The sequence below is a fragment of the Patiria miniata genome, unplaced genomic scaffold, assembly GCF_015706575.1.
Source record: "Patiria miniata isolate m_02_andy unplaced genomic scaffold, ASM1570657v1 HiC_scaffold_26, whole genome shotgun sequence".
NCBI classification, from domain to species: domain Eukaryota; kingdom Metazoa; phylum Echinodermata; class Asteroidea; order Valvatida; family Asterinidae; genus Patiria; species Patiria miniata.
Genome location: NW_024037065.1, coordinates 3,849,542 through 3,876,359, shown reverse-complemented (window position 1 = coordinate 3,876,359; position 26,818 = coordinate 3,849,542). Strand labels below are relative to the sequence as shown.

At 40.4% G+C, this 26,818-nt stretch overlaps 1 protein-coding gene and 1 pseudogene across 1 annotated transcript; one reads left to right on the top strand and one right to left on the bottom strand.

The window, feature by feature from the left end:
* Positions 1 to 488: 488 nt before the first annotated feature.
* LOC119733846 overlaps positions 489 to 26,818 on the top strand; it is a 29,122-nt pseudogene continuing 2,792 nt past the window's right edge.
* LOC119733962 lies at positions 4,218 to 9,509 on the bottom strand. The gene is made up of 8 exons (XM_038207334.1): positions 9,492 to 9,509; positions 9,176 to 9,318; positions 8,727 to 8,811; positions 7,743 to 7,875; positions 7,130 to 7,332; positions 6,604 to 6,769; positions 5,909 to 6,030; positions 4,218 to 5,017 (listed from the first exon to the last, which is right to left on the bottom strand). The coding sequence occupies exons 1-8, from the start codon at positions 9,501 to 9,503 to the stop codon at positions 4,703 to 4,705; spliced, it is 1,179 nt and encodes a 392-aa protein (XP_038063262.1). The 5' UTR covers positions 9,504 to 9,509; the 3' UTR covers positions 4,218 to 4,702.

The following is a 26,818-nucleotide window of genomic DNA, read 5'->3' as shown; positions in this document are numbered from 1 at the left end:
GGTCACCTTATTTGGCGAGCTGCGAAGCAAATGCGAGCATAATGTAATACCAATTTCTGTCCGTCTGTCCGTTATTGTAAGTTTTTTGCTTGCAGGATTATTGGTGTTAAATATATGGAATTAGTGCTTTGAAGTGCTGTTTTTGATTTTATCGAAAAAAAAAATTGTGAAAGTTAAACGTTAAAGTTTTTGGCTGTATTGTGTACATCCATAATACAGTGTATCTGTACATATATGTATACTGAGCACTCCATATACGTGTACATACTTACATGGGGATATAGACACATGCACAATGTAGGTACACTGTAGATTGGAAAAATGTACAGGGTGGGGGGTTGCAGGACAAGGTATGTAGGAAATGGATGGGATGTTGGGAGAGTTGGAGTAATGATTGGGTTGGATAAATGGGATAATGGGGCGGAGTAGGAGATGGGATAATGGGGTGGGGGGCGGAGTTAAGGATGGATTTGGGGGAGTAGGATTGGATGATAGAATGGAATGGAGTAGGAGATGGATGGAATGATACATGGGGAGGGGGTGGAGCTGATGGATGGGATAATGGGGAGGGGCAGAGTAGGAGATGGATAGGATGATAGGGAGGGGGCGGAGTAGGAGATGCTTCTGTTGGATGATGGAGGGGCAATGAAGGAGATGGGATGATGGGGTTTGAGGTGGAGTAGGAATTGTGTACACTAATAAGGAACTTCAGGCATGCACCGTCTACTGAACTGATGAGAACACTTTTCTTCTAAGAGTATGTTTAGGATGTTAGTCTGGATTAAAATGTGTTTGTTTTTGCTTTTTGTTTCTTTAATTTTTTTTTATACTTTTTATTTTATCAGATGAGCTTGACAGCAGTGACGATGATGTAGGTACTGATGACACCTACAATCCTTCAGGAGCTGAGAACACAGGTAAAGTGCCTCATTGACTACTCAGATATTTTGTAAGGAAAGCACTCTTGTGCATGCAGTGTGCCAAACTTGTTGAGTAATTTTCATCTTTTTCAGTTAATTGATTTGCTTCATTTGTATTTGTATTTAATCAGAGATTAGCAGTAGTGATGACAGTCCTTCACTGGAAACTGCTGGCAACTCAGGTAAACTTTTTGGTCATCACTTTAAAAATCCTACATTATTGTTAGTAAAATCATTATCTCAGGATCCAGTGTGACTTTGATGTGTGAAGGTTCCAATTTGATCACTTTTGTGTTAGAAATGTGTTAGAAGATTTAGAACTGTGTTAGAATTAAGTGTTGTAACAAATCTCTGACTATCACTTTCACAATTAAACATTAAAATGAACAGATCTTTAAGGCGTCATGAGTTAAAAATAGTTGATGATAAAGTTCCAGATCAGACTGTAGTAAGCAAAGTTAAACAATGTTAGTAATTAACGGCATCTACATGTAAGTTGTTTGTGGCGCTTGTTTGATTAAATCCCAGTTTGAATTACTAGAGGAGATGGCCATTTTGAGCAATTGAAGTATATAAATGAATCATCTTAATTCTTCCTTAGTCAGTTAGTTACAATAGTGAGCACAGAAAGTATTTTAACTATGACTGTCTGTGGTTGCTTGGAAACAGAAAAACCGAAGGACATCAACCGTCGAACAAGAAGTCAGTTCTGGAAAACAAAGCGGCTGCAACAAGAGTACATCCATCTGAATGATTCCCCTAGACAACCAAAAAGGGACTCCAGACAACAAAAGAAGCAAACATCTAAAAAACCTGGTATGTCTCATCCCTGTAGAAAACATGCAAACTGATCAGTGCAACTGATCATGATGACCAATGTTTTGTGTAATTAATGTTTTGTATTAAAGGAACACACCAGCCATTTGGGCGATTTTGGGCTCTAAATTAGGTTTTGCCATGACTGGAAGGGTTTTCTGAAGTAGAATATAAATGTCCGAGCGAGACCATTTGAAATGTTGCCGTTTCCGTGTAATTTAAAAAAAAAATTGAAAGTCACGTGAGTTTCGTGACCAAAATTTTGGTCACGAAACTCGCGTGACCGCCAGGGTGTAGTTTTACTTCCAGCCATAAATTGTTCTACACTCTAAAAAAAATTGGGCAAATTTTGCCCAACTTTTAGCCCAATGTTGGTCTAAATATCAACAGGTTAAAAAGTTGGTCATTTATTGCCCAACAAGCATTGGGCAATCGCTTTGCCGAGAAAATGGGTAATGCCTTTTGTTTAAATGTTGGGTAGTTTACATATTTGTTGGTCAATTTCAAATTTTCCAATAATTGGTCAAATTTGGTTGCCATGTTTGTTGGTTAATTTGAACTTCCCACTTTTGTTGGTTATTACAACTTTCCCCCCCCAAATGGTCAAATCCGGTGGCTATTTTTGTTGGTTAAGTTTAAACACCCCTAAAATTGGTCAAAGCTGGTTGTCATAATGTTGGTCAATTTCAACTTTCCCAGGAAATGGTCTTTAATTACTTGATTGATTGGGATTTTTTTTCCACAGAAATTGGTCACACGTAGTCACGTTTGTTGGTTGACCCAGAAATTGGTCCTTTCCTTTTGCTATGTTTATTGGTTAAATCAGGTTTTCTCCAGAAGTGTCTTTTCCCCATAATTTGGGTTGCATAAAATTAGCTTTTTTCCTTCGAAACTTGAAACACATTTTGTCAATAAAAATCCAACCAGAAGTTTAGGGCTTATTCTTGCTGGATAATAAACAGCGATGACAGTAATTGTGCTTGTCACTTGAAATACAATTTGGATAGGTCAAATTTTAAATAAATTGTTTCACGAATATATAAAGGGGAATTTTTTAAAAATAAATTTACGTAAAGTTCCATTCCGTCCCTAAATTATCAAGAGCAAATAAAAACAATGAAATACTACCATGTTAAACTACCACTTAACTGTTTGCTGCCAAACAAACCCTTTATTTAAACCATACTGATATAAAACATACACAAAACACAATGGTTCATTTGTTTTCGCAAATGCTAATGAAGCATTTTTTTGCAAAGCCTTATAAGTTTGGGAAGATTTTGTATAGACTTCTCACTTCGTCCAATGAAAACTGCCAAAACAAGCTTTACAGCTTTTTATCATCATGTTTAATATCTAGCATTGCTAACACAATAACGTTGGGCTCCATCTTGCCTTGGAAGTGTTGAACAATTCAACAACTTTCGTTTTATTCCAAGAGTATTTAAAAGCTTTAGAGTGTTAAATTTGGGCCGATGAATTATTCAGAGATTAAACTTTTAACATGTAAACTATTTTGAAGCCTCAAAGGGAAAAACAACATTTGCAAGCATTGAAAAATAAAACTACCATTTTTTTACAAAATACCTCCCTAGGATGCTGGTAAATGACAGTGTAAAGCATCCTGTAAAATTATGGCACCTGGTGTGAAGTCATTTTCAAGATAATTAAATTTTTGTTTACATTTCCAACCTTGGTCGGCCGACCTCCGTTGGAAAAACCTAACTATTTTTCAATTATCCAAATTTATCATTTTTTTCAGTCCAAATTTTGTTTTCTATTGGTTACATGTTCCTGAACAGGTGCTGACCAGCTGGACTGGTTCCCTTACCTTACAATTTTCCGGCATCTATAACTTGATCCACTTCATTTTCAGTGGAGTCAGGGAACAGACTACTTGAACATTTTTGTTTTTCTTGGTTTTTCCAGCATTTTTGAACACAAAACTTCAAACATGTCAGTGTAACAATATTTTTTCTATTATATTAACCCCTCAAATAGTTTATTTCTGAAGCCGCTTTTGCTGTAATTTTCAGAACTAAACTATTTGTAATAGATCAAATATTGTTACACTTACATGTTTGAAGTTTTATGTTCGAAAATGCTGGAAAGACCAAGAAAAACAAAAATGTTCAAGTAGTCTAGTTCCCGGACTTCACTAAAGATGAAATGGATCAGGTTATAGATGCCGGAAAATTGTAAATTAAGGGAACCAGTCTAGCTGGCCTGCACCCGTTCATGAACATATAACCAATAGCAAACAAAATTCGGACTGAAAAAAAAAGGGTAAATTTGGAGCAGAAGTTGAAAAAATAGTTAGGTTTTTCCAACGGTGGTCGGCCGACCACCGTTGGAAATGTAACGAAAATACCATTTGTTTATTGACTTCACACCAGGTGCCATGATTTTACAGGATGCTTTAGACTGTCATTTACCAACATCCTAGTAAAGTATTTTGTAAAAACTTGGTACTTTTTTTTCCCGATGTTTGCAAATGTTGTATATTCTCTTAAATACAAAATGAGGAAACAATTTCGAGATTACTTCACCTTATATTTGGTTGCTTAACATTCCACACTCCTTTTAGCGTTAATGAAAATACTAAGGTTAATGCAGGCACTTATTTTTTTTACTGGGATTTCTGGCTTGCCAGGTTAGACTACACCATGATAATCAAATGTCAAACCTGTAGCTGATTGATATGTTGTTACCAGAAAAGGGCACAAATGGTTGCTACATAAGTTTATATGTACGTAGCTGATATTAAGAACTTGCACACCACAGGGTGTGAGTGACCACTGATAAAAATAGCTGAAAACAGCTGAAAAAGGTCTAAAAAGGCTGAACTTTGAAAATCTATATTTTTGTACACAGCAAGTGCGAGAAAAAGCTGAAATCAGCTTTAAAGCTGAGATTTCACACCCCTATGACACCAAATGCAGATTACTTGGATTACAATGCTTAAATCACTTGGACACCAAATACGCACGGAAATCCCTCAAGATTGGGGGAACTATCCCTGGTAGTTCGTACACGACATTTTGGAGGAACTCCCAGACTGTCTTGACTTGTGGCTGGTAATTGATGTCAAGCACGTAATGTGCCTTAAATGCTGCATCAACAGTCTTTATCAGACTTGGGTAAGGGATGGCCCGTCTCTCAACCACCAAGAAGACTTGAGATGGACTCAAGCGCTCAGTTGTGTAGAGTGCAAGGATGAACGGTTGTGGCCTCTTTTCGGCATTGATGCTGTCCAGGTAGTTGTCCACGTTGATTATGGCCTGACAAAAATTAAAAGAAACGGTATATGTCACTCACTGGTAATTTTTTATTTTAAAGTGTACAGCAGTTAGTTTTTGCCAAGTAACCTGAAATGGCAAGTACTTTTGCTGGAGTCTGGTGTACTCTTCAATATGTTCCCAAAAAAGTGTCCATTTGACTATTTTGAAAAAATAACTACAAACCATGAGGTGAATTGTGAAAATTACGCACAATTGAACAATTTCATGGGGGGAGGGGGCGGATTCAACCCCCCCCCCCCCTTTTAGGGTTAATCAGTTTCAGTGCTGTGTTACGTAAGCTGCGTAAAATCCTTCATGTTGAGAAAAAGGTTGATGTGGTTTGGGATTGGAATTATTTGCCCTTGAGCATTTAACTGCATGCCTTGCCACGATTGACTGAGAGAGAGGCAAGTTTGACCTAGCCCTTTTCACTACACGAAGGATTTTACACAGCTTTACAACACATACTGTATAAGGCAAGGAATGCCAGTGTCCAAAAAAAAAGAAAAAAGAAAACCCAAAAGTTCATTGACCTCATGGTTTTGTAGTTATTTTAAAGAAAAGTTAGATGAACACTTTTTGGGGACATAGTGTATATAATATACTTCATGCAAAATTCAAAACAAATTGATTTGAGACCGTTAGTAAAGCGAGAAACCATCTTTCCCACTGATAAGCTGAAGATCTGCAAATGGTATTTTTATGCACCTTTGTATGATTTGCCAATAGAAATAGATCAGCTTATCAGCAAAGGAAGAAATTAAACTATGTCCTTCACTGAATTGCCCTATGCTATAATTAATTATGGTGAACAGTTTCAGCTTATTTATACAGGAAAAACCTTGGCACTCAATCCCTTTATATGTGATCTTAGAACAAAATACAACATACCGGTTTTAAGTCAATAAATGCATCAATGCTGTCAAACAGGCTGCATCGGCCTCCTCGCTTGCCTTTACTGCGGCCCCCCAGAATGACTGGTAGAAGGAACAGGGCCAGGTTTTTCTTCTCCGCTGAAAAAGAAATTAACAATACATAAGCAATAACAAAACCCTGCAAATAGAAATTTCCTCAAAACTTGCCAATATGTTTTGCAAAGCTGTAACCAATATATTCGCATGAAGCGAGCCAACATGTACAAATAAATGATTAAAATCATGTGGGGCTACAATCCAGCAGAGAATAGTTTAAACATTGTAAAGCAAGTTTGAAATTTTAGAGGAACCCCCTTTTCTCCCATTTTCGAGGGCTATGAGGTGTGGTGGTGTTTCGAAGCAGCAAATGCTGAAAGATTTGGGGTTGGGGTCCCAAAAGTCTTGAGATTTCAAGAGGAGCTTGTCTGGCAAATTTCCAGGTTTGAGTTTGAGCTGGTCAGCTTTAATGTCAGCTCCAGCAGTTTTTTTAATTTGTGTGCAATTGAAACACAACATTGTCAGTGAAACTGCTCCAAAGTGCAAATTTGTTGAGTGGAGCTGACCAACTTCTGTGCCAGTTTCTCTCATTTGAATGATCCTTCATAGGCTAACCATAGAGGAAGGAATGCAAACTGAAAACTTTATCAAAAGGTTAGCATATGACAAGTTTACCTGTAGAGAGTGTACCATCTACTTTGTCCTGCATGTGGAGAACTTGCTTCCAAGTTGGAGTCATGAAGTTGGCATATGCTATCACAGAGTCACACAAGCCTTCCCACTTGAAGAAGAGGTTATCTGCAATACCTGGATGATGCACCAAATCAAAGTCCTGTGCAATCTTTAAACAAATAAAAAATACAAACAAAACACATTTATCTACAAGGCAAAATACAGCTATTCACACTTTAAAAAAATGATGAACTGTTTGAGGACTCCAACTCAAGATCCATCCCATGTTTTGTGGGAATACAATTTTCACACAAAACTATTGATTTCTGATGTTGAAGATAATTAATTTAAGGAGGGGTGTTTAGGAACCTATTCTGGAAAGTCCACACAGTACAACACTGAAATGTTATTGTCAATAAGCTAACTTGATCCAATGCTGTCACGATATTGACTGCAACACCTCTTGCAATGAATGATACGTTCCATCCTCTTGTCGCATATTGCTGTTTGGAACCTATAATTTTCTTACCATGTCTTTGTCGAGAATACGTGGAAATTCCTCCAAGATGCCAGCCAGAGAGTGCTTCTTCTGCCCAATGAAATTCTTGCGTTGCCTTGCTGTCAGTGCCATGTATTCTTGAACTTTGCTTGCTGGCTCCATGTTGTCCTTCAGCCAAGCTACCATCCTGGCTTCTTCTTCAGGAGAACTAGTTGTCCCTTCACGAGGTGGCTCTACATATAATAGCAGTATTTAAAAAAAGTTTTGACAACATGTGTCAAATTTAGCCCTGTGCAGCCAAGTACGAAAGTAGGGTCAAGCTGAACCAAGTCAGCTTGGCAGGCCCAACCAAATCCACAAACTAGAAAGTACATGTATAACCAACAAAACAAAGTTAACACTTGACTGAAGGAAACCTTGAAAGTGTAACCTTTGGGAACGATGTTTGTTGAATAAAAAATATTTTTGTTGAAACAAAATGTACAAAATAATGCAGCACAGTGCAAATTATCATTTTAATTGCGAGCATTCAGCTCCAGACAATTAAAAAAAAAATTACCTGGAAAGATTTACAAAATTGGGAACAATTGAAGGATACAACATAAAAATCTTGGATGCAACAATATGTTGCTTAAACACATACCTTCAGCAGGAGCATCCAATTTCCCCTTGTTCCTGTCCTCCTTATCGAGCATCGTCTTTCTGATGTACCTTAGTCGTTCCTCCAAGTACCCTGTAGCTGGACGTTTGTTTGCACCTTTCATATACCATGCTTCCTACATAAAAGAAATGGAGAAGCCCTTTCATTTAGTTGTACAAAAATATACTCTTTTCAGTTTGTAATACATCTATTTCATGTTGCCATGCAAGTATCAGTCAGTCTCACAAGAAAAAAAAAGGTAATTGGCTAAAAAAAAGAGTCTCCGGTTTCTGTTATGCACGCGCGTCCCCGTAGCCATGCGCGTCAGCAGAATTATAAATTTTTTTTTTCATTGTAAGATGATGTCTCAAACCGCCAAACTCATTGGTTTGACTGGAATCCTGCTGCTGCACAATTCTGGCGTGTTTTTAGATGGGGCTACAATCTAGTATAAGCTTGATAAGCTGTATAGGCTTTATAAAAGCTATACATTTTGCACTCAATTTAGTCGGACACCATTTGCAGTCATCAGCTGAAATTTGAAGAAAAAATGTAAAAAAAAAAGCAAGCTCCATACCAGAAACCTTTTTTTGGCCTCAAGTGGGTAGGACAAATGTTGTATATCTGAACTCTTACATTTCACTCTTGTAGCATAAACTGATGGAACTTGTATTTGATGCAAAAGTTTTGATTCTTTAAAAGTTACCGTACTTTGAAATTCTCATTTTTTAACTATTGTTTGTTTTCTACTTTTTGTCTTATTCAAGACAGGCTATATAAGGATTAACTTATATCTCTAAAGTATACAACTGATTTTTCAAAGGTTTTTTTCAGATGTAAGTTTAAAGTGATAAACATTTTTCAGTAGGAAGATAAACCAGTCAATTTTTCTTTGTATAAAAATGTGTTTTAGAGTTAAACGATTGAAACAACACAGCAAAGAAAGAAAACAAGCACAATTCCTGTTTAATTTGCAAACATACTTACATAGCCTTTGCCCTCTGGATCTTTGAGGTATGGAAACTCCTCAATGATACTCTCAGCAAGACACTGCTTCTCGTATGAACTTGGCCTTTATAACACACACACAAAAGAGTTACACTGTTGAATTCAGCGGAGTTAGTTTTCAATTCGGTGGAGCAGTGATGGGTGCACACAAGTATTGACATAATGTGCACATACACGCAGTTGCTCTAATTTGTCGGGTCAGTGTGTGACATTGCGTAGCTGCAATCAATAGAATGAGAACATGTCCCGGACGCTCATGGCGTCTGCCTGCAATTCAAAACATGAAACGGCAACTTTGCTTCACATACACACAGTTTTTGTGCTAGTGAGATTATGTCTTTCTAAAATTCTCATTATTTCTTATATTACAAGAACGCTCAATTTTTCAATTTTTTTTTTTTTTGGGGGGTGCTTGTACATGTACTTACTTCAAACCATGGTTTTCAATGAGGAATCCAACCAACAATGATGTCATTGTGCATCTGGCCTTCTTTGTGAGCACTTTATCAGCTTGAAGTTGTGCAACAATAGCTGTGCCAACCTTGGTTGTCTGAAGAATAGTCCGTGCATTCTGCAATTTGAAGAAAGTAAAGTAGTATACATGAGGATGGGGATAATCAAGACAGGTGCAAACATCTATCCACACAAAAAAAGTAACATGACAGTGGGTGCACTGGATGTGAAAAAGTGCTACTGTATTTTTTTCTTTTACCTTACAAAGTAAACAAAATGTCATATACTTACAAACAGTGACATCTTTCGTTTCTTTCGTTCACTTGAGGATGAGGATGCCCCAGACACTGAAGCTGATGCATTGCTTTGTTGGGAGGAAATATCGGACAACTCATGCTCATCCGTCAGGTCATCAGAGGAGTCATCATCACTGTACTGTAGTGGAGGCTTCTGCGCTCTTATTGCAGCATGCTGTTGCTTTGGAAACTGGAAATTTCATACAAATATGACATAAAAAATAATTCAAAAAAATAAGTAACCCTGCAAATAAGCTGAAGGGAAATGTACCAGTAAAGGGCAGAACAACAGATTGAGCAAATATTTCTATAACTCACCTAAAATGTGTTATATAAGGTTGAATCGGATCACAATGTACAGCGAGTCATCTTTTTCATCATGGCTCCGTGTAACATGATGTGGGCGGTAGTCAAAAAGATCCTGTGGTCGTTTCACCATGATGCCTCCATCCATCCGTTGAACCCCAAAAGCATGAAAGTGTCTGTTGAAAGCCTTTACAAGCCATGGCCTTAGAGTGACAAACAGGCCTCTCTCGTTTACAAGGATATGCTGCACTTCAGCAAACTGGGGTCCATCTTCTGTCCATGCTGTGAGGACCATGCTGTTCGGTTTTAGCTGGTAACCATACACTTCTGCCATACTTGCAACTGTGATAACTGTATCCTGTGTAACCTTCAGAGAAGCACAGATGACACTCGCCTCTTCCAACGATTTCACAGATACAAGAACCTGATGCTGTATATCAACATTACATTTGAAGGTGTGGTTGGGATCAGAGAGCATGCAACTTTGTTGCTGCTGGTGCCTAGTAGCTACCGACTTCGCAATGTTTCGGTAGTTGTTACATGCAGCAGCCCACTTCTTAAATGGCTTGTGTTTGGCCTCATATCTCATACTCGAGTATTGCTGTAATGGGCCAAGTAGCCGAATTGCTCTGGGATAGTGCAACAGATGATGCTGCTTGGGTGTCAAATGACGATCTGAATAAACTTGAAGAAAAAGACTGTGGTGGTCACGTATCATATGTTTCAGAGAGTATGTTGCTCCTATGCTGATTGAGTCAGACATAACTGTTTTGTAAATGTCCAGTAGCAACAGATAAACCTCCCATACGTCTGATCCCTCTGGCACAAGATCACCAATTATAAGTGGGAGATAAATCGCAAGGCACATGGTCTGAGCCGCTTTCTGTCCACTTGACCCCCCCGGATTGTTAAAGGCTGATGGCCCAATTGCACTTGGTTTGTTTTTTTGGTCCACTTTCCCATAGCTAAATGCACTAATCCTACCATTAAGCTCTTCAAGTGTGAATAAATTTTCTTCAACCAAAGATTTGAGAGTTAGTTTAATCTCCAAAGGTAGAACACCCTCTAGCATGTCATGCATAACATCAGGAGCAACATTTTGTGTTACATGGTAGCCTAACAAGTTATTCATGGCAGAGCGTCGCTTAATACCCGTTTTACTGACATCTTCCAGTGCTGCATCCTCTTCATAACTGTGCTCAGTCCTAAGAAGATCTGGATCTTCCACAAGCTGATATCTCGCAGTCTCCCTGTGTACTCTGCAAAACCTGCATGGATGGTTAGCTACAAAGCTCAGAACATATCCCAAGGTTTCATGTTGGCCTAAGTTGTCTCCAATAACCTGGAACAGATATGGCTTCACTCTAACTGACAGTTCATCATTTGAAACTTCAATGCCTTCTTTTTGAAGTCTGTTAAGATCTTTCACTACCGTGGATAACACACAGTCAATACCATACTCCGACAAAACAGTGCACTTGGCACACGCGACCAACATAATATTGCTCAGATTTGCTTGGCATATTGGGGGTAAGCTGAGGATGCTGGAATAAAAACAGGTAAGCTTATGTATTCCTTTATGCGATCCTAGAGGGTTGGCTGTCTCAAAAGCATCATTATAAAGGAGAATTGGCAACATTATGCTGCCTGTTTCTTCCCCTTTTAGTTTTTCAGCGACAAATTCTCCATCACGGAATGACTTCAGAACATTTGGATCTTCTGATTTTTCTTCATTTAAAATTGCTTTGAGAACTCCAGGCTGCTGCAAAAAAGTTCTCAAGTTGGAATCTATCGGTACATACTGATAGGTGTCTCGATTCTCAACTTGCATAATTTCTCCTGTGGTAGAGTTTGTTCGAGATTTAAATGTCCTGCCAATAAGCTTTTCCACTGGAGTTATCAGATGACCTTCCTTTTGCAAGTAAGAATTACGCTGATATTGTGTCCGAAGGCCATTGAAAGATGACTTAATAGCTTCAAATGTTTGCTTCATGTTCTCAAAACAAGCATTGCGATCATCAACTGTTATGCTGTTGACTAATGTAGTTGCATCTCTTTCAAAATTGTTTAGAATAGTGTGGACTAATTCTTCAACTTCAGAAATTACATTTTGAGTGAATGAAGATGGGACAGCAGATGACATCATTGTCTTAATAAACAATTCGATATGTTTTCTTGGATCGTCTTGGATCAGTCCCTCATCTAAAGACAAATCGCCATTTTCTGAATCTTCATGCTCACTACTTGTGCCAAATTCTTCATCCTCACTACTTGTGCCAAATTCTCCATCCTCAAAGTCTGCTGCTTCATCATTCGATTGTAATTCAATATTTTCAGAGCAGTGTTGAGAAATCAGATGTCTTTTAAATGAGGAGCAGTAAGAAAATGTCTCTAAACAGCCACTTTGATGGCAAATTATCCTTGTTGCAGATCCCGATGTGATGTGGTGGACATATTTAAGATGATGAAATAACTGTTGCATTTCTCCCCCAACAGAAGTTAGACATCTAAAACAAGTAAATTCCATTTTTACCAGTTTGTTTCATTCAATCAAGTTGTTAACTCACATCTCTCCTCCAACCCTGAAGAAATTTGAGCCTCAAGCCAATCTTGGGTATCAGCTCAACAAGTGAAGTTTCATCTAGCAGCTTCAAAGCAGCGGTGTCGATTTCATGTTCTACATTTGAAGACAAACAAGATAAACTTCCTTAAGAAAAAGCACTTCATTTTTTTAAAAATTATCACTTTAGATTTTTTTTAACAATCTAGTTTGTCAACTTTTAATAGTTTGGGGAGATAATGTTGACAATACACCCTCAACCCATTTTTTAACCTAAACTACTACTACTAATACTACCACTAGACAACGGTCCAGCTATGGTATATTCCTTGTTGATGAAAATATTTTTTTCTCAGGGACTTCATGTTAAACACACACGGTAAAAATTGCATTCAAACTCTGATGCGTATTGACATAATCACATACATGTAGCATGCAGCAGTGTTCAGTGGCAAAGAGGTGAATCTGTCCCCATCCCACCCCCCCCCCCCCCAAAGTTAATTTCTATGTGAAGCTACTGCATTGTTCAGTAATATTATAGCCGTGACGTAGTTGTAAGCTCACATGGCAAGAACAAAATAATAATACTCCTTGATTGAATTGTAGGGCTATAGGAATCATCAGAAGATCTAATCACAGGGGCAATAATACATGTAGGGTGTACAAGTATATGTACAACATGGAATATATCTGCCGTAAAATAGAAGAGGCCCTTTTTATTTAATAATTCTGGGTAGATAACCACAAAACCTTCTTAAGTGATTTAGCATTAGTAGGCCCCAACTAAATTCATAAAAAAAAATTACAATATTGATGCAGCCTCAAAAAGGGATATTTTTTGGGTTGAAAATCCGTGAAATTCAACCACTATTGAACAGACATCATACAGGACTCATTCAAAAGTGCTTATGACTTTTATCTAGGCTACCAACGCATTGTAGGCATATGGTAGTAATATGGACATACATCCCGTAGTCACGTACACATACAAACAGTAACACGTAGACGTACGTGAAGCAGGGGCCGGGACACGACCGCGCGCGATCTACATGCGGAGTTTGTATCTGTCAAACACAAACACAAACACGCGGTCGTGTCCCGGCCGCGCCCCTGCTTCAGGTACATGCAGCCTACGTTAATTGTTTGTATGTGGTACGTGTGTACGTCCATACTACCATATACAATGCGTTGGTAGATTAAAAGCCATAAACGTTTTTGAATGATCGCTGTATGATATCTGTTCAATAGTGGTTGAATTTCACGGATTTTCGACCCAAAAAAAACCATGAAAAATTAGCTCAAGCCCTACATGACAACCCAATGATAAAATTCAGGGCTGGGTAACTCCAGCTAGCCTAGGCATATCAAGTATCATTGAAGCCCCATTTAGCTACTTCGTCTTTTATAATTATATGTAGAATTGAGGCGATTTCAAAGGTATTTTTGTGTTAACTTTGCATTGTCACTTTGACAATGTCACTTTGTCACTTTGACAATGCAAAGTGGGACGCTTGTTGTATTGTACGACAGACCAAACATCCCATGGCCCCCTTTGCCCCCCCCCCTGGATCCGCCCTTGGTGGGACTAGCCTAGGCCCTACTTCATACTCGATCTGGGGTACTACAGTCCGAAAGACAAATGCGAGAAAGGAGTTCTAACGACCCTCTGGGTCTAGCCTAGGCCTAGGCCTACTGCTAGGCCCAGGCCAAGGTCTAGGCTATAGGCCTAGCCTGCAATGCAGATAGGCCTAGGGCTAGGCCCTAAATGCTGGATGTCAATACTCAGCCTACCTTTGAAATTTGCACTTAATTCGGGAACACCCCAACGTTGTAGGTATTCGTCCACACTGTCATCATGGTCTGCAACGACTTCCGGTAAATCTTCGTCGATGTCTCCAGCTCCAGGCCCCCTTGACATTTTGGAAACGGTGCCGGACGGGAAGAGTATTATACTTATAGGAATAAAACTGGCAAACTGCGGCGGGCGGGCAGGACAGGCAATGGGCGATCCGGCCGACCGTGTGTGTACGTACGTACGTGTACGTACGTATAGGGCCTACGTGACGCCTCGACGAAGATCAATGCCGATTTTGCGCGCGCGCGGTAAACGGAGTTGGCACGTACCCAACATTTTGGTGCAATACATTTCTGGGAGTGGAGACATCAGGATCGAGTGTGTGAAGCCTGGGTATTAGGAATACTAAATGTGCTCTTTTTAATAACTTCTGAGTACACATTTGTTCCCATTAAATAAATACATTTCCGATCAAAACTCAACAATTCCCAAACCATAAATAATTATAAAAATTATTAGCAATTTTACTTAGTGCATGGTGAAACACCCCTATCACTGTGTTTGATGGTATGAGCCTAGCCCACTGTACGGTTACCTTATATGGAGATAAAAGCGCAACGGTACACGTGATGATTTCATGATTTTTGTGGTAGGTCCTATTCTTCTTTGAGGGTTTTTTTAAAACCCCACTTAGAGACAAGTCATATATTTATTGAAATACACCTCCAAAATTTCCTATTTCTTTCTCAGAAAATACTGTGTAAAATATTTCGGAATTTTCAAAGTATGGCAATCTTGCTAATAACTTGGAGTTAAGAAGGTTATTTAACCAAAAGGGTTTTTTTTCACCTCATTTGTTTTATGTTGGTCCTTCTCAGGAGTAGATTTTTCTCAACATCGGTTAAATTGATATTGGGGAATTAACATTTCCCAATATCTATGCACTGAAAAAAACGTTGGTAAACATTATTGTTTGGTAAAACTATATTCAAACAATAATTGGTCTATAGTTTAATACGATACGTTGGGTATTTTTTTGTTCAAATTTTTCAAACGCCGTAAAACAAAAATAATTGAGCAGCAGGAAATTCCAACTAATTGGTGACTTTATAATTTGTATTGGTTAAAGTGGATTACCTATAAGTGATTGGTAAGTTATACCATGTTGTTGGGTAATTTTGCGGGGTTAATAAATTGCCTACTTTTTATGGGTAATCTGTACTTTGTCGTTGGATGATTTTATAATTTTCATTGGGTAAAATGCATTACCAATGAGTAATGGGCAGTTTATGCCCAGCCGTCGGGTGATTCTAATCGAAAATACAGGGGAAAGTGGTTTGCCCAATAGTATGGGGTAATCTGTACCACGTTGTTGGATGAAAGTGTATTTTACCCAATGGTGATGGTCAACCTGTACCATTTTGGTTGGGCAAAAAATAACGAACAAATGTGTGAAGATGATAAAGAACTAAAATACTGGGAAAAAAGTAACCAATTACTGGTTAACCAAAACTTTGGTTAATCTAGTCACATTTGTTGGTTTTTTAAATATATTTGAACGCAATAAATTAGTGCGACAAATTTGGGATTGCCCATATTTAGGGTGAAAAGTGACCAACACTGTTTGGTAATTAAATACTACCAATAAAAAGACAAAAGTCACACATTTGTTGGATGTTTTGGATGCCCATTTTTAGGTAAATCGTGTTGGTCAATTTCGACCCAAAATGTCCAACATTTTGTACTAAAACAGACCAAATGTTGGTGAAATCACTTTGCCCAACATTTTTTTGCCCAACGTTTTTACAGTGTAATATCTGAACGTAAATCCATGGAGAATAACCTATTTAGCCATAATAATTATGAATAATGTGCCAAAGTGCAACCACAGAGGTACAACTGTTGTTTAATTGTCGATTGTAATTGCGAACAATAAGGTTCAGTCGAAAGTCGTGACACTTTTCACAAAGACCGGGCGATGGACCCATGTTTCTCACGACACGGCGTGGGGGCTAGCGCGGCATAGCCCCGGGGCGAATACCCAGAAAACTGCAGCATAAATCTGTCACGTCAACGCTGTAATACATTGTATGTCTATGTTGGTACGGCGACCAGACCACTGGCGCCGCTGTCTGTACGGGTTGCGGCTTGCGTCGGAAAGCAGACACCACAAGCACACATGATCCCCGCGTCGATCATTGACACGAACACTCTGAATCTGTGAAACAAAACAGCGAAATGTCTGCTAGTAGGCCTACTACTTCAAATGCCAAGAAAAAAAAAGCCGTTTAGTGTTGGGGCCATCCTGCCCAAGCATCCGCTGAAAAACGGCAGGTATCGAGCGTAAGAACTGCCAGGAGAAGGGCTGATTCAACCTCGTCCCCAGTGCTTACTTTATTTCCAACACGGTTTCCAATAGTAAACCCTGGATAGGAAACTTTCTTCCCGTATCCTGATTGGATACCGCAATTGGCTAGTAATGGATTTTTATCGTGTACTTGGTGCTATCATGGAGCAAGGTGCTATTATTCACAATGTGCAGTACGTGTTTTTGCGATCATTCGTCCACGCCTTCTCGAAAATACTAATTTTCTTTCCAATTTGCTCATTTTAATATGAAATATGATACTGCATGTTGTTTCGATAAGATCGTAACAGTTTGATTTCAAAAATCGTGTTTTCGTAACTCACGCCGTGCTCGCGCTGCTACGAATTGACTCTGTTTTTACCCCAGACACCGCATACAAAAACAAACGCTAATGTGTAACGCATATCCAGGCACCAGACTGTTCCTCATTTGCATACGTGTGCAAAAATCTTGCACATGCAAATGATCCAATACCAGGGTGAGAGAGCAGGTAGTGGTGGGCGCGTACTGCTCGACACCCTGGGGACGAGGTTGGGGCTGATTACTCTCGTCAAACTCGATGGTGATGCCTATACGTTAACCTTTCACGTATTTCGTTTTTTTGACCATTTCTCGGTAATTCAAATATATTTTGAATTTTTTTTTCACAGCAACCTTCTAAATAGTATAATCTATGATTCTGAATTGTTTATGTCTTCACAAAAATGGCCGGTATGTACCTTTAAATGTATCGTCAAGCAGTCCACAAGAAAAACTGCCTATTGAAATTCTCAGACATTTGGGGTGGACAAAGAAAACTTACATGTAACTGGGGTGGGATTTTAACCTGTTATCACCAGAATACCATACCGGTGCTCTAATGACCAATTGCAAGCTTTGCAGCCCTACATTGTTTACTATAATTAGTTAGTCAATATCCTCATTTGTGCCAGTCAGAAACTAAGGAAACTGTATGTAGTGCGTGATATACACAACACAACAGTGATATACACATGTATGGCAATGTTGTATACGTGGGAAGCAGCAGTAGTAGATATTGAATCTCTCGGAAGGATGGAGCTTCCTATTTCAATATCATCAAATGAACCATCAGAGAAACTCGCTAGAGAGAAGTTATTAGACATAAGATGAAAGAAGAAAATTACCTCGCAATGTTACAATTATCTGTGTTTTTCTTTTAAGGTTGTTGACAATGTGAATGTTTACGCACTGGCTTGAAACATTCCATAACTTAGACGGAAACTTTTTGTCTACATTTGAGGCTTTTGTAAATTGTTTTTTTTTCCAATGAAATAAGTGACCCCAAAATATAGTTTTTCATGTACCGGTATCTTAAAATAGTTGGGTTAAAAAGCACAACATTGTTTCCTGAGTCATCATAATACTGGTTTTCCCGGGATCAGTATGGATTTTATCTCATTACAATCGGACATCCCGTTCAGAAGTTAAATGAACAATAATACAGAAACTGCTGCAAACTGCTTGCTGACAAAATGACCAAAATATAAATCCAAATATTGAGAGGGCCATATGATTCGATCCTAGCAGAATCTTTCTCAAAGGCTCAATGACAGGAGTGTCACAAGACGTGTTAAAATTATTCCTTTTATTTTCCGAGTTAATTTATAAGTAGACTAAATTTGTACTCCCGTAAAGTGTTATGTAACATCTGAGGTTGATGCTAGATGAATTATGCAAATCGTAATTCCTTTCCCTTTGTTGCATACCTATTCCGGAACATGGAGGAGTGCTTAGGGAGGGGAACAAAGGGGTGGAGGGTAGGTAAAGATCAAAGAGCATATACATGAAAAGAGGAGTGGTGGACCCCTGATGGGGTTATCCACAAACTGATGGAAACAAAAAGTATTGATTAGTAATTGCCTTCTTGGATGTTGAGGCTGTGGGGTTGTATGGTACAGAGGCATTTGATCTACAGTTTCTCCCTGCTGAAAGGGACAGCATCTTTGTGGTGACCCAAAGATTCTATAGCCTGTAGCAAACATCAGACCGATCATCCTACTCAACACCATCAGGAAAATGCTAGCCATATGTCTCATCCGCAGAACAGCAGATAGACTCCAGAAAGAAATTCCAATCACACAGGCCGCTTACTCCAGGGAGGGTAGGAGCACCACAAAACAAGTCTTCAATATCAAAGCCCTAGCAGAGAAAGCAATAACATCATCACAATATGAATTGCATGTTATACTATATACATGTACTTGACATGAGCCGAACCTTCGACACAGTCAATAGAAAACAGCTGTTTGAAGACATTGACTGCATCTAGATGAGGTTCACATCATCAGCATGCATTTTTAGTCAAAAATCTCCCTGTTTTTTGTGTAAACCACGCGTTCAGCCAAGAACTGGTCCATTAACATCATCATAACGTTAATTAGCGCCACCTTGGAGCTTAGATCTCTCGAGTCATTTTTCTTCGTCTCGTCAGCTTTCCAACAATATAACCCTTATTGTGATTGGTTAAGGTTTAGGCTCGCGTGTATTCATTTACTAAAGACAGCACACCTAAACTCCAATAAAATTTGCCATTGCTCAATGGCTCAGCGCGTAGGGTCTGTTTATTGTACACGCGCTAGCTTAGGCAGTGCTAGTGTATTATACACAGAGCCCGGGAGCTCTTATCTCTATGTGTCCAAAGTCATCTGGCTGTGCACCTTGGCCACTTTACATGGGGTCCTTTTGACCACAAAGGATTTGATATGGACCATAACTACACCAACCATGGCACAGACAACCTCTTCATCAACATGCAGTATGCAGACGATGTATGCTGGATAGCCAACAGCAAACATCTGGTGGAGAGTGTAAAAAATGCTGCTCCATCTATACTCCTTGACAGGCAACTAAATGTCAACAACAATAAAAACAGAACAGCTTCACATCAGCAGAGCAAAGAAAGACGACTGGCAAAAACTCACTCTGAGAAAGAGGGAAAAGAAGGGATACACATGGACAATCTCCAAAACCAACAGTCAGAACTGGCAGAAACTTACACTCCGACGAGTGCGAAACACCACATGGGAAATAGTCCCCAACTCAAATCAGCAGTGGAAGAAAACCAAATATCTTGGAAGCTGTCTGGAAACCGCAGAAGATATAAAACGCCGGAAATCACTCACAGAATCAACCAATACTATACAACAAGAAAATCAACCCACAACTGAGAATAAGAATTTCATTAGAGAAAATACCTCACCTCTGTTTACCTACATTTGCATATCAGCGCGCATGCGCACAAACATTCGCTGAAAAGAATAGCCCCCAAACCACACCCTCATTGTCCACTGCATGCCCCATGCCCACAAAGGACCCTGTAACGTAATAGCTCGTCCTAGTTTTTTCAGCGACGCGTAGTGTATAAAGACGTACAATTTTTAGCTGTTCTTGCTGTGATTACAAAATGGCGGACTCCGCCAAAACCATAAAGAAAACTGTCTCAAGCCATTCTACCGGAAATTCACCCTCTAGTCAATCCAAGCGTGATAATTCCAATCTCCCGGGTTTGGCAGTTGGAAATTCTCCGGGGTCAAAGAATTCTCCAATGAGAATTACGGCCACTCCCCGACAAATCCCGCATTCTTACGGCAGTCTGCAGGAGCACATGCACGCTTCGGAACAACAGGTCGACTCGCATGTGCAGGCGGGACGGCGGGGCTTGGCGTTCGAAACCCAAAGGTCCCTCGGTAATCCGACCAGCCCCGCCAGGTCACAGAGGCTTGGGGCACCACCACCACCATCATCTTCAGTCAGCCATACTACGGGTTCGTATTCTCAACCTAGTTTTACAAGCGAATCTCGGTGAGATTTTCTTCATCATTCGGAGCCTCACACGTGGTCCTGTTTCCCGAACGATCCATCCTCGTCACTTCGACCACAATACTCGCACTCCGTATCCACTCAGTGTTCCGGCCTACGACCCGCGGGTTTATCCCCAGACTTTTCCGATGGGATTTTCACACCATTACACACCTTATCAGGGTAATTCTTTACATTCTCCGTGAGATCATGGCGTACCTTTCACAGGACAAAGACTCCGTTCTCCGCAACGCTTCGGTGAACACACCAGCCAGGCGGGGAGAGAACGCTGCGATTCACGGCGCCGTTCCCGGTCTCGTGCGCGGTACCACTCGGACTCCAACGATCGACATCGGCGCCGACATCGTTCTTCTCGTCATTATCGTGATTACTCACGGTCGGATTCTGGTCATCGAAGCCGACACTCACATTCTAGATCTCCTTCAAGGCCTTCTTTTTCCTCGGGCCAGACAGTGGATGAAGATAGTCTCTCCAATGTCCAACGGGCTAATCTTACGATGACGGAAGTGGGTAAGATCCTTCAGTTTCCACCCCCTTCCCCAGTCGAATCTACTCGACCTTCATATCGCAGAGACTCTGGTACTCGTAAATCTAAGCCTTCACAGCCCACTTTTCCTATTGATAGAATGTGTGCTGACTCTATGAATGAGTCTCTTAGTCCCTTAGCACGTATTGCAAAACAAGCAATCTCTCTCTTGTGGACCGAGCAGGTTGGCAGGCATGTTCAACACCAATAAAGCGGACACTGATAAATTTTTTTCTACCCCTACCTTGTCTTCTGAGGCCAAAGACTTGCTGAGACGTGAGAATCCGCAATCTCATAAGCAAACTTTTGATGCTAAGATGAAAACACTTGACAAAAGAATTGCCACTTTTGATGCTAAGATGAAAACACTTGACAAAAGAATTGCCTACTTGGATAGCCATCTGCGTCAAAGGGCCAAAGTGGCCTCTTTCTCCATCCTGTTATCGGATACCCTTGCTCGATGTTAGGGAGATCCTTCCTTGTGTGAGCCATATAAGATACTCGAAATGTTCCATTTTTTTGGATGATTGTCTGAGTTTTTGCCTCAAGGAATTTAGTTTGGGTTTTGCTTCAACTTCGTTGCTGCAACGCTCCCTTGTTGTAGACAAGTTGTTTCTCCCTTCACTTGGGGCGAAGGATCGCATGCTAGACCTTTCCCTGGCTGGGCGTGATCTCTTTGACAACAGGTTCGACGAGACTATGTTACATGAAGCCAAACGCCTCAGAGCTGAAGACAAGTTCGATCTTTGTCAGCGTTCAGCCAAATGCCCCTCTACATTTGCCCCCAGTCAGCCCAGCAAGAAGAATCAACGCGCGTTTTCTACCGACAAGGGCTCCAACCAGTCCAAGAATCAGGGGCATCAGGCTTCTTCGTCTTCCCCCAGCTACACAAGGAGACAGCCCCCCCCCCCCCCCAGATTCGCGGCCCTTCAAGTCCTGGGAGTCGCGAGGTAACAAGGGCCTTTTACTACAACGCAGTTTTCATCCCTCCAGCTTCGGGTCCAGTAGGTGGTCGTCTTGGGGAGTTCAGTCAGAGATGGTCTCACGTAACCTCGGACACTTGGGTTCTTCAAACTATCTCGACAGGGTACTGTCTGGAATTCACCAGCAACTCTCCTCTACAACCTCCAAGACGACCAACTCCTGTTCCCTCAGATCCTGCACGCCGGGCGGCTTTGGAGAAGGAAATCTTCTCTCTGATAGACAAGAACGCCATCATTCTGCTTCCAACGGAGTCCACTCTTGGCGTCACATCAACCTTTTTCCCTGCGCCGACGAAGTCGGGCGATTGGCGACCCATCATCAACCTACGAGTTCTCCTATGTGGAGTCGTGTTCTCTTGCCCCTCTCCAGCAGCTATCCTCACAACAGATGCCTCAACTCTGGGTTGGGGAGCTCACCTGGACAATCTATCAAAGGCCGGCACATGGTCGATGGACGAGAGTCTACTTAACATCAATCACCTAGAGCTCCTGGCAGTGTACAAGGCTTTACTTTCCCTAGAGTCCGAAGTCCTCAACAAATTAGTTCTAGTCAAGTCAGACAACTCCACAGTAGTGTCTTACATCAACCGTCAAGGGGGAAACTCACTCCCCGTCTCTCTGCCTAGCCTCTTGGGAGCTACTCAGCTGGTGCATTCCTCATCAAATATCTCTTCAAGCCACCCATCTGGCCGGGAAGAAGAATATCCTCGCCGACGCCCTTTCCAGGGGTCGCGTCTCTCCGACAGAATGGTCTCTCCAACCTCCTTTTCAGCAAATGTTTGTGCGCATGCGCGCTGATATGCAAATGTTGGTAAACAGAGGTGAGTATTTTCTTACTAGAATGGAAAATCCCTTTGGATTTTAGGAATTCTCAATGCGTATGCTGGAAGCGCATCTTCCCGTACAACAGTGAACTTTGGACTCTAACAAAAACCTTGGAGAACCAAATTGATGCTTTCCTCAGACGTCATCTTAGATATATACTAGGAATTCGCTGGCCAGAAGAGATATCAATTGAAGACCTGTACACCAAAACCAACCAAAAGCCGTGGAGTGTGAACATCAAAAACAGACGATTGAGCTGGCTCGGCCATCTACTGCGTCTGCCACAAGACACCCCAGCAAAGATTGCACATGACGAAATAGAAAGAAAAGTGAAAAGACCGGCAGGGGGAAGAAACGAACATGGTTAGACACAATTAATAACGACCTCAAACCCCTAGGCAGCATAGACCTGAACAAGGAGACTAATGACAGAGCTGGAGACAACATATCAGACGTGCAATGTTTGTTTAGAAACAAGTGCACAACAGACGACGATACCCTGCGTAGCATCATATCAGAGATGAAGTGATTAGGGAGATTGAAGTGATGGCCAACAGGGGTGTCTAGTCGTTTGGTGTTTACAGTGGATCTATGGCCATAGAATCGCTTCTTGAGAGTGTTCTTAGTCTCTCCGACATACTGAACACCACACACCCTGCAAGAGATAAGATATATGATGTAAGAGGTGTTACAAGAAACCATGCCTTTGGTCTTGTGGGTGATACCAGAGGAGTGTCCAGAAAATGTATCTGATTCCTGGACATGGTTATGGCACACAACACATCTGTTATATGCTAATTTTAGTCAGGCAGTCCATCATTGAGGCCGTAAATGAAAGTCATCACTCATCACAGAGCTGTATTGAGCTCAATGGAGGACAAGTTGAATGGTGGGGCAGCAAATGCTTAAAACAATGTTAATGAAAAGGAAAGTAAAAACAATGTTAATAAAGAGAAAAAACCCCGAAAGAATAAACCAAAGAGAACAGTACGTCATGCAGTGTTGATCACTTCTAAGAAAGAAGTCCAAACGGATGTCTGATCATTATGAGATGAAGACCATATTGATCCTGAGAAAATTTCCTATCACGAACTGGAAAAACCAGTATCATGAAGACCTTCGAAATGTGGTTCTGCATGTTTTTTTGGGGGTGGGGGTGGGGGTGGGACACCTGTATAAGCTGAACTGGCATATAAGCCACACCGAATGATTGGCGATGTACATATACATCGATCGGCATCGCGGCTTGGTCCACCTCATGGTATAATTCCAAAATCATGTTAATAAAACGAAATCTAATTGGAATTATACGAATAAGAATAAAGTACAAGTCAAAGAGGGATTGCATTCCTTTCCAGGTGATAGGCATGTGGATCACACAATACATTCAAAGGATTTAGTGATATTCAAATGAATCACACTGAGAGGTCTGTATATAAGACCTGGTTCTAACATACAATGAAGTTATCTGTTCTTTGTGTGCATGGCAGTGCGGAAACAGCTTCAATGGACGCAATCAAAATGGATATTCCTTCAGACATCGAGTCCAAGTTTTAACAACTTGGCCAAGCCATATAGTGGGGAAAAGAGCTTAAAAGCTAAGATTCAAGCCAACTCGAAAGTCATTGAAAAAAAATGTCTTCGTCCCACACCAGCATGCAAAACATGCTACTGACTCTCTTGAATAACGATCAGGCCAAGAACGGGGAGGGAATTACTGATAAATCACAGGATGACAGTTTATGGTCAGCAAAATTGCTGTGACCTGCAACCAGAAGTTCGAGCAGATCAGTAACGTGGCGGCTAACTCTCCCACGCAAGAACCAGGGAGATTTTTACAATCTGTCTTATGAATACATGACAGCACTGAAGCTAAAGGACCAGAAATATTTGCAAAAATATGGCAGGTAGAGCGACCAAGGTTGTTACCTTACCAATCAAAAAAGAAATCTACAGTAAAATCACCAATCAGTATTCCACTCTGGCAAATACACCAGCTGTAACTGCACCCAGGGTAGATGCACACTTGTGGGGCAAGATTCCTGTGACAGCCCGGTCCAAAAATTTGGCCACCCAAAACATCCAGAAGAATGTACATGTAGTCAAGGTTATGTTACCATACCTCTACATGGTGAATGAGTTGCAAGATGCAGCAAAATCGGGTAATCCAGTGAACACCGACAAGATCAAACAATTTGCTCTGGATGGTAGGGCAATGCTTGCTATGAATTGAGTATGAAACGTTCGGAAGATTTAAAACCCTGTCTCAATCCTATGTATAGGGGATTGTGTGCACGTAATACAACAGTGACTGAGAAATTATTCAGCCAAGACATGAACTCGTCCATAAAGCAAGTTGCCAAAGCTTTTGAGGCCGGCTGGAAGTTCACCTATTCAGAGAACAGCAAACAAACCCACAGAAAGCCTGAGGTATTTCTTCACGGCTACAATACAGGGTGTAACCCAGGATCAAAAGATGCAATCATATGGACGCTCTGCATCATCGTACTACCCCAATGCTCCAAGTGGCAATCGCCAAGGACAGAATGGGGTATGGCCACTCAGGAAACTTCTAAAACAAAAAACTGGTATATAGTTGAAAACTCAAGCAATATTATGGCAAGTGCGGGACGTCTGAAAATGTACCAAAATAACTGGTCTCAGATCACTTCTGACAGGTGGATATTGAACAGGCTGTAAAATTGACTTCACTGGATGAACAACCGGTATACAAAGTGCCCATAAACAACCTCGAAACATAAATTTTTCAGAAACAGAGATCCTTATACTGTCAATAAAACTCCTTATAAAAGGAGCGATTCAACTCAGTGATAAGTTTGAATGTCAATATATCTCAAAAACTTTGAATTAATTTGTCAAATACGAACATTTAAAAATGGAAAATGTAAAATTCTTTAAGGACAAAATTGACAAAATTGTCAACAAGAAAGCAGAGCCTTTCGCCTGGGCCATTGATGCCTTTTTGTGGTTCTGGTCAGACATGACTCCCTATATTTTCCCTCCTTTTTGCTGGCTCTCTATAAAAATTCTAGACAAAATTGCCTGAGACCAAACACTGGATTGCCTTCTTATCGCCCCTCTATGGAAGGCCCAACCGTGGTATTTACGGTTACTACAGATGCTAAATGCCAACCCAATCAAACTACCAGAGAAGTGCCTAGTACCCAAGTACCTCAAGAACTCGTTCAAACCTGCATCTGGGTGCTTGGGTCATCTCAGAGAATTACACTGGAAAACAAAGGGCAATCCCTCTGAAGACTTGTACAATAAATGTTAAATTTGGATACAGAAGTCAAATTTTCACCTTTGTATCACATGTGGTTCTTTTCACAGTATGCATAAATACATTGTATCCTATTAGCAACTTGTCTACTTTGTTTTTCAAAATAGATACTACACTTAAATGACCAAATATAAGTGTAAAAATGAAGTTCATTTACATTACTGTTACATATATGCGCACCTACATACATGTACATGCCAGGGTTTTTATTGTACATGTATTACGAGTGGGGAAGGTACGACAAAAGAGGGACAATAGAGACAATGCTGTCCTCTAAGATGGCTCATTCATAACGTGATGACGTGTGATGACGTGTGCAAGGGGTCTATGTTTGTAGCAATTATGTTAGTTGCTAAAAAAGTGTAAGCCCTCTATGGCTTGAGATTGAGGACCATTATAATAATAGAATAAGAATTAAATCAAAAGTCAAATTAATATATTAGAAAACAATTTTCGAATATTTGTGCTTTTTATACTGGTTTTAAACAAAGACTAATACCAAGTTTTGTATGTACATACGTGTGCATGCTGGCATTGACGTGCATACACTGATGTACGTACACAAACAAGACGAACACGGTATGACGAAAGATTCCCTGACGATCGAATGCTAGTCAGATTCGTCGGGTCTCAGGAACCAGAGTAACTTGACATGAAAATGATGAGTCCACAACTTGCAATTGCTACAACTCGCATTGCTTTGAGGTGTATATTCCTTATGAACATCGGTCAGCATAGCATATATGGAATCTCTGAACCTCCCTGACACATTGATATGTGGGCGTGCTTAGTTTCCAAGAGGATGTAAATCTATT

Excerpts from the sequence above, each read along its gene's own strand:
- LOC119733962 (XM_038207334.1), bottom strand. Across the intron at positions 6,031-6,603 it reads AGATGGTACACTCTCTACAG|CGGAGAAGAAAAACCTGGCC; the intron begins GTAAACTTGTCA and ends TTTCTTTTTCAG. Across the intron at positions 5,018-5,908 it reads CATTTATTGACTTAAAACCG|GCCATAATCAACGTGGACAA; the intron begins GTATGTTGTATT and ends AATTTTTGTCAG.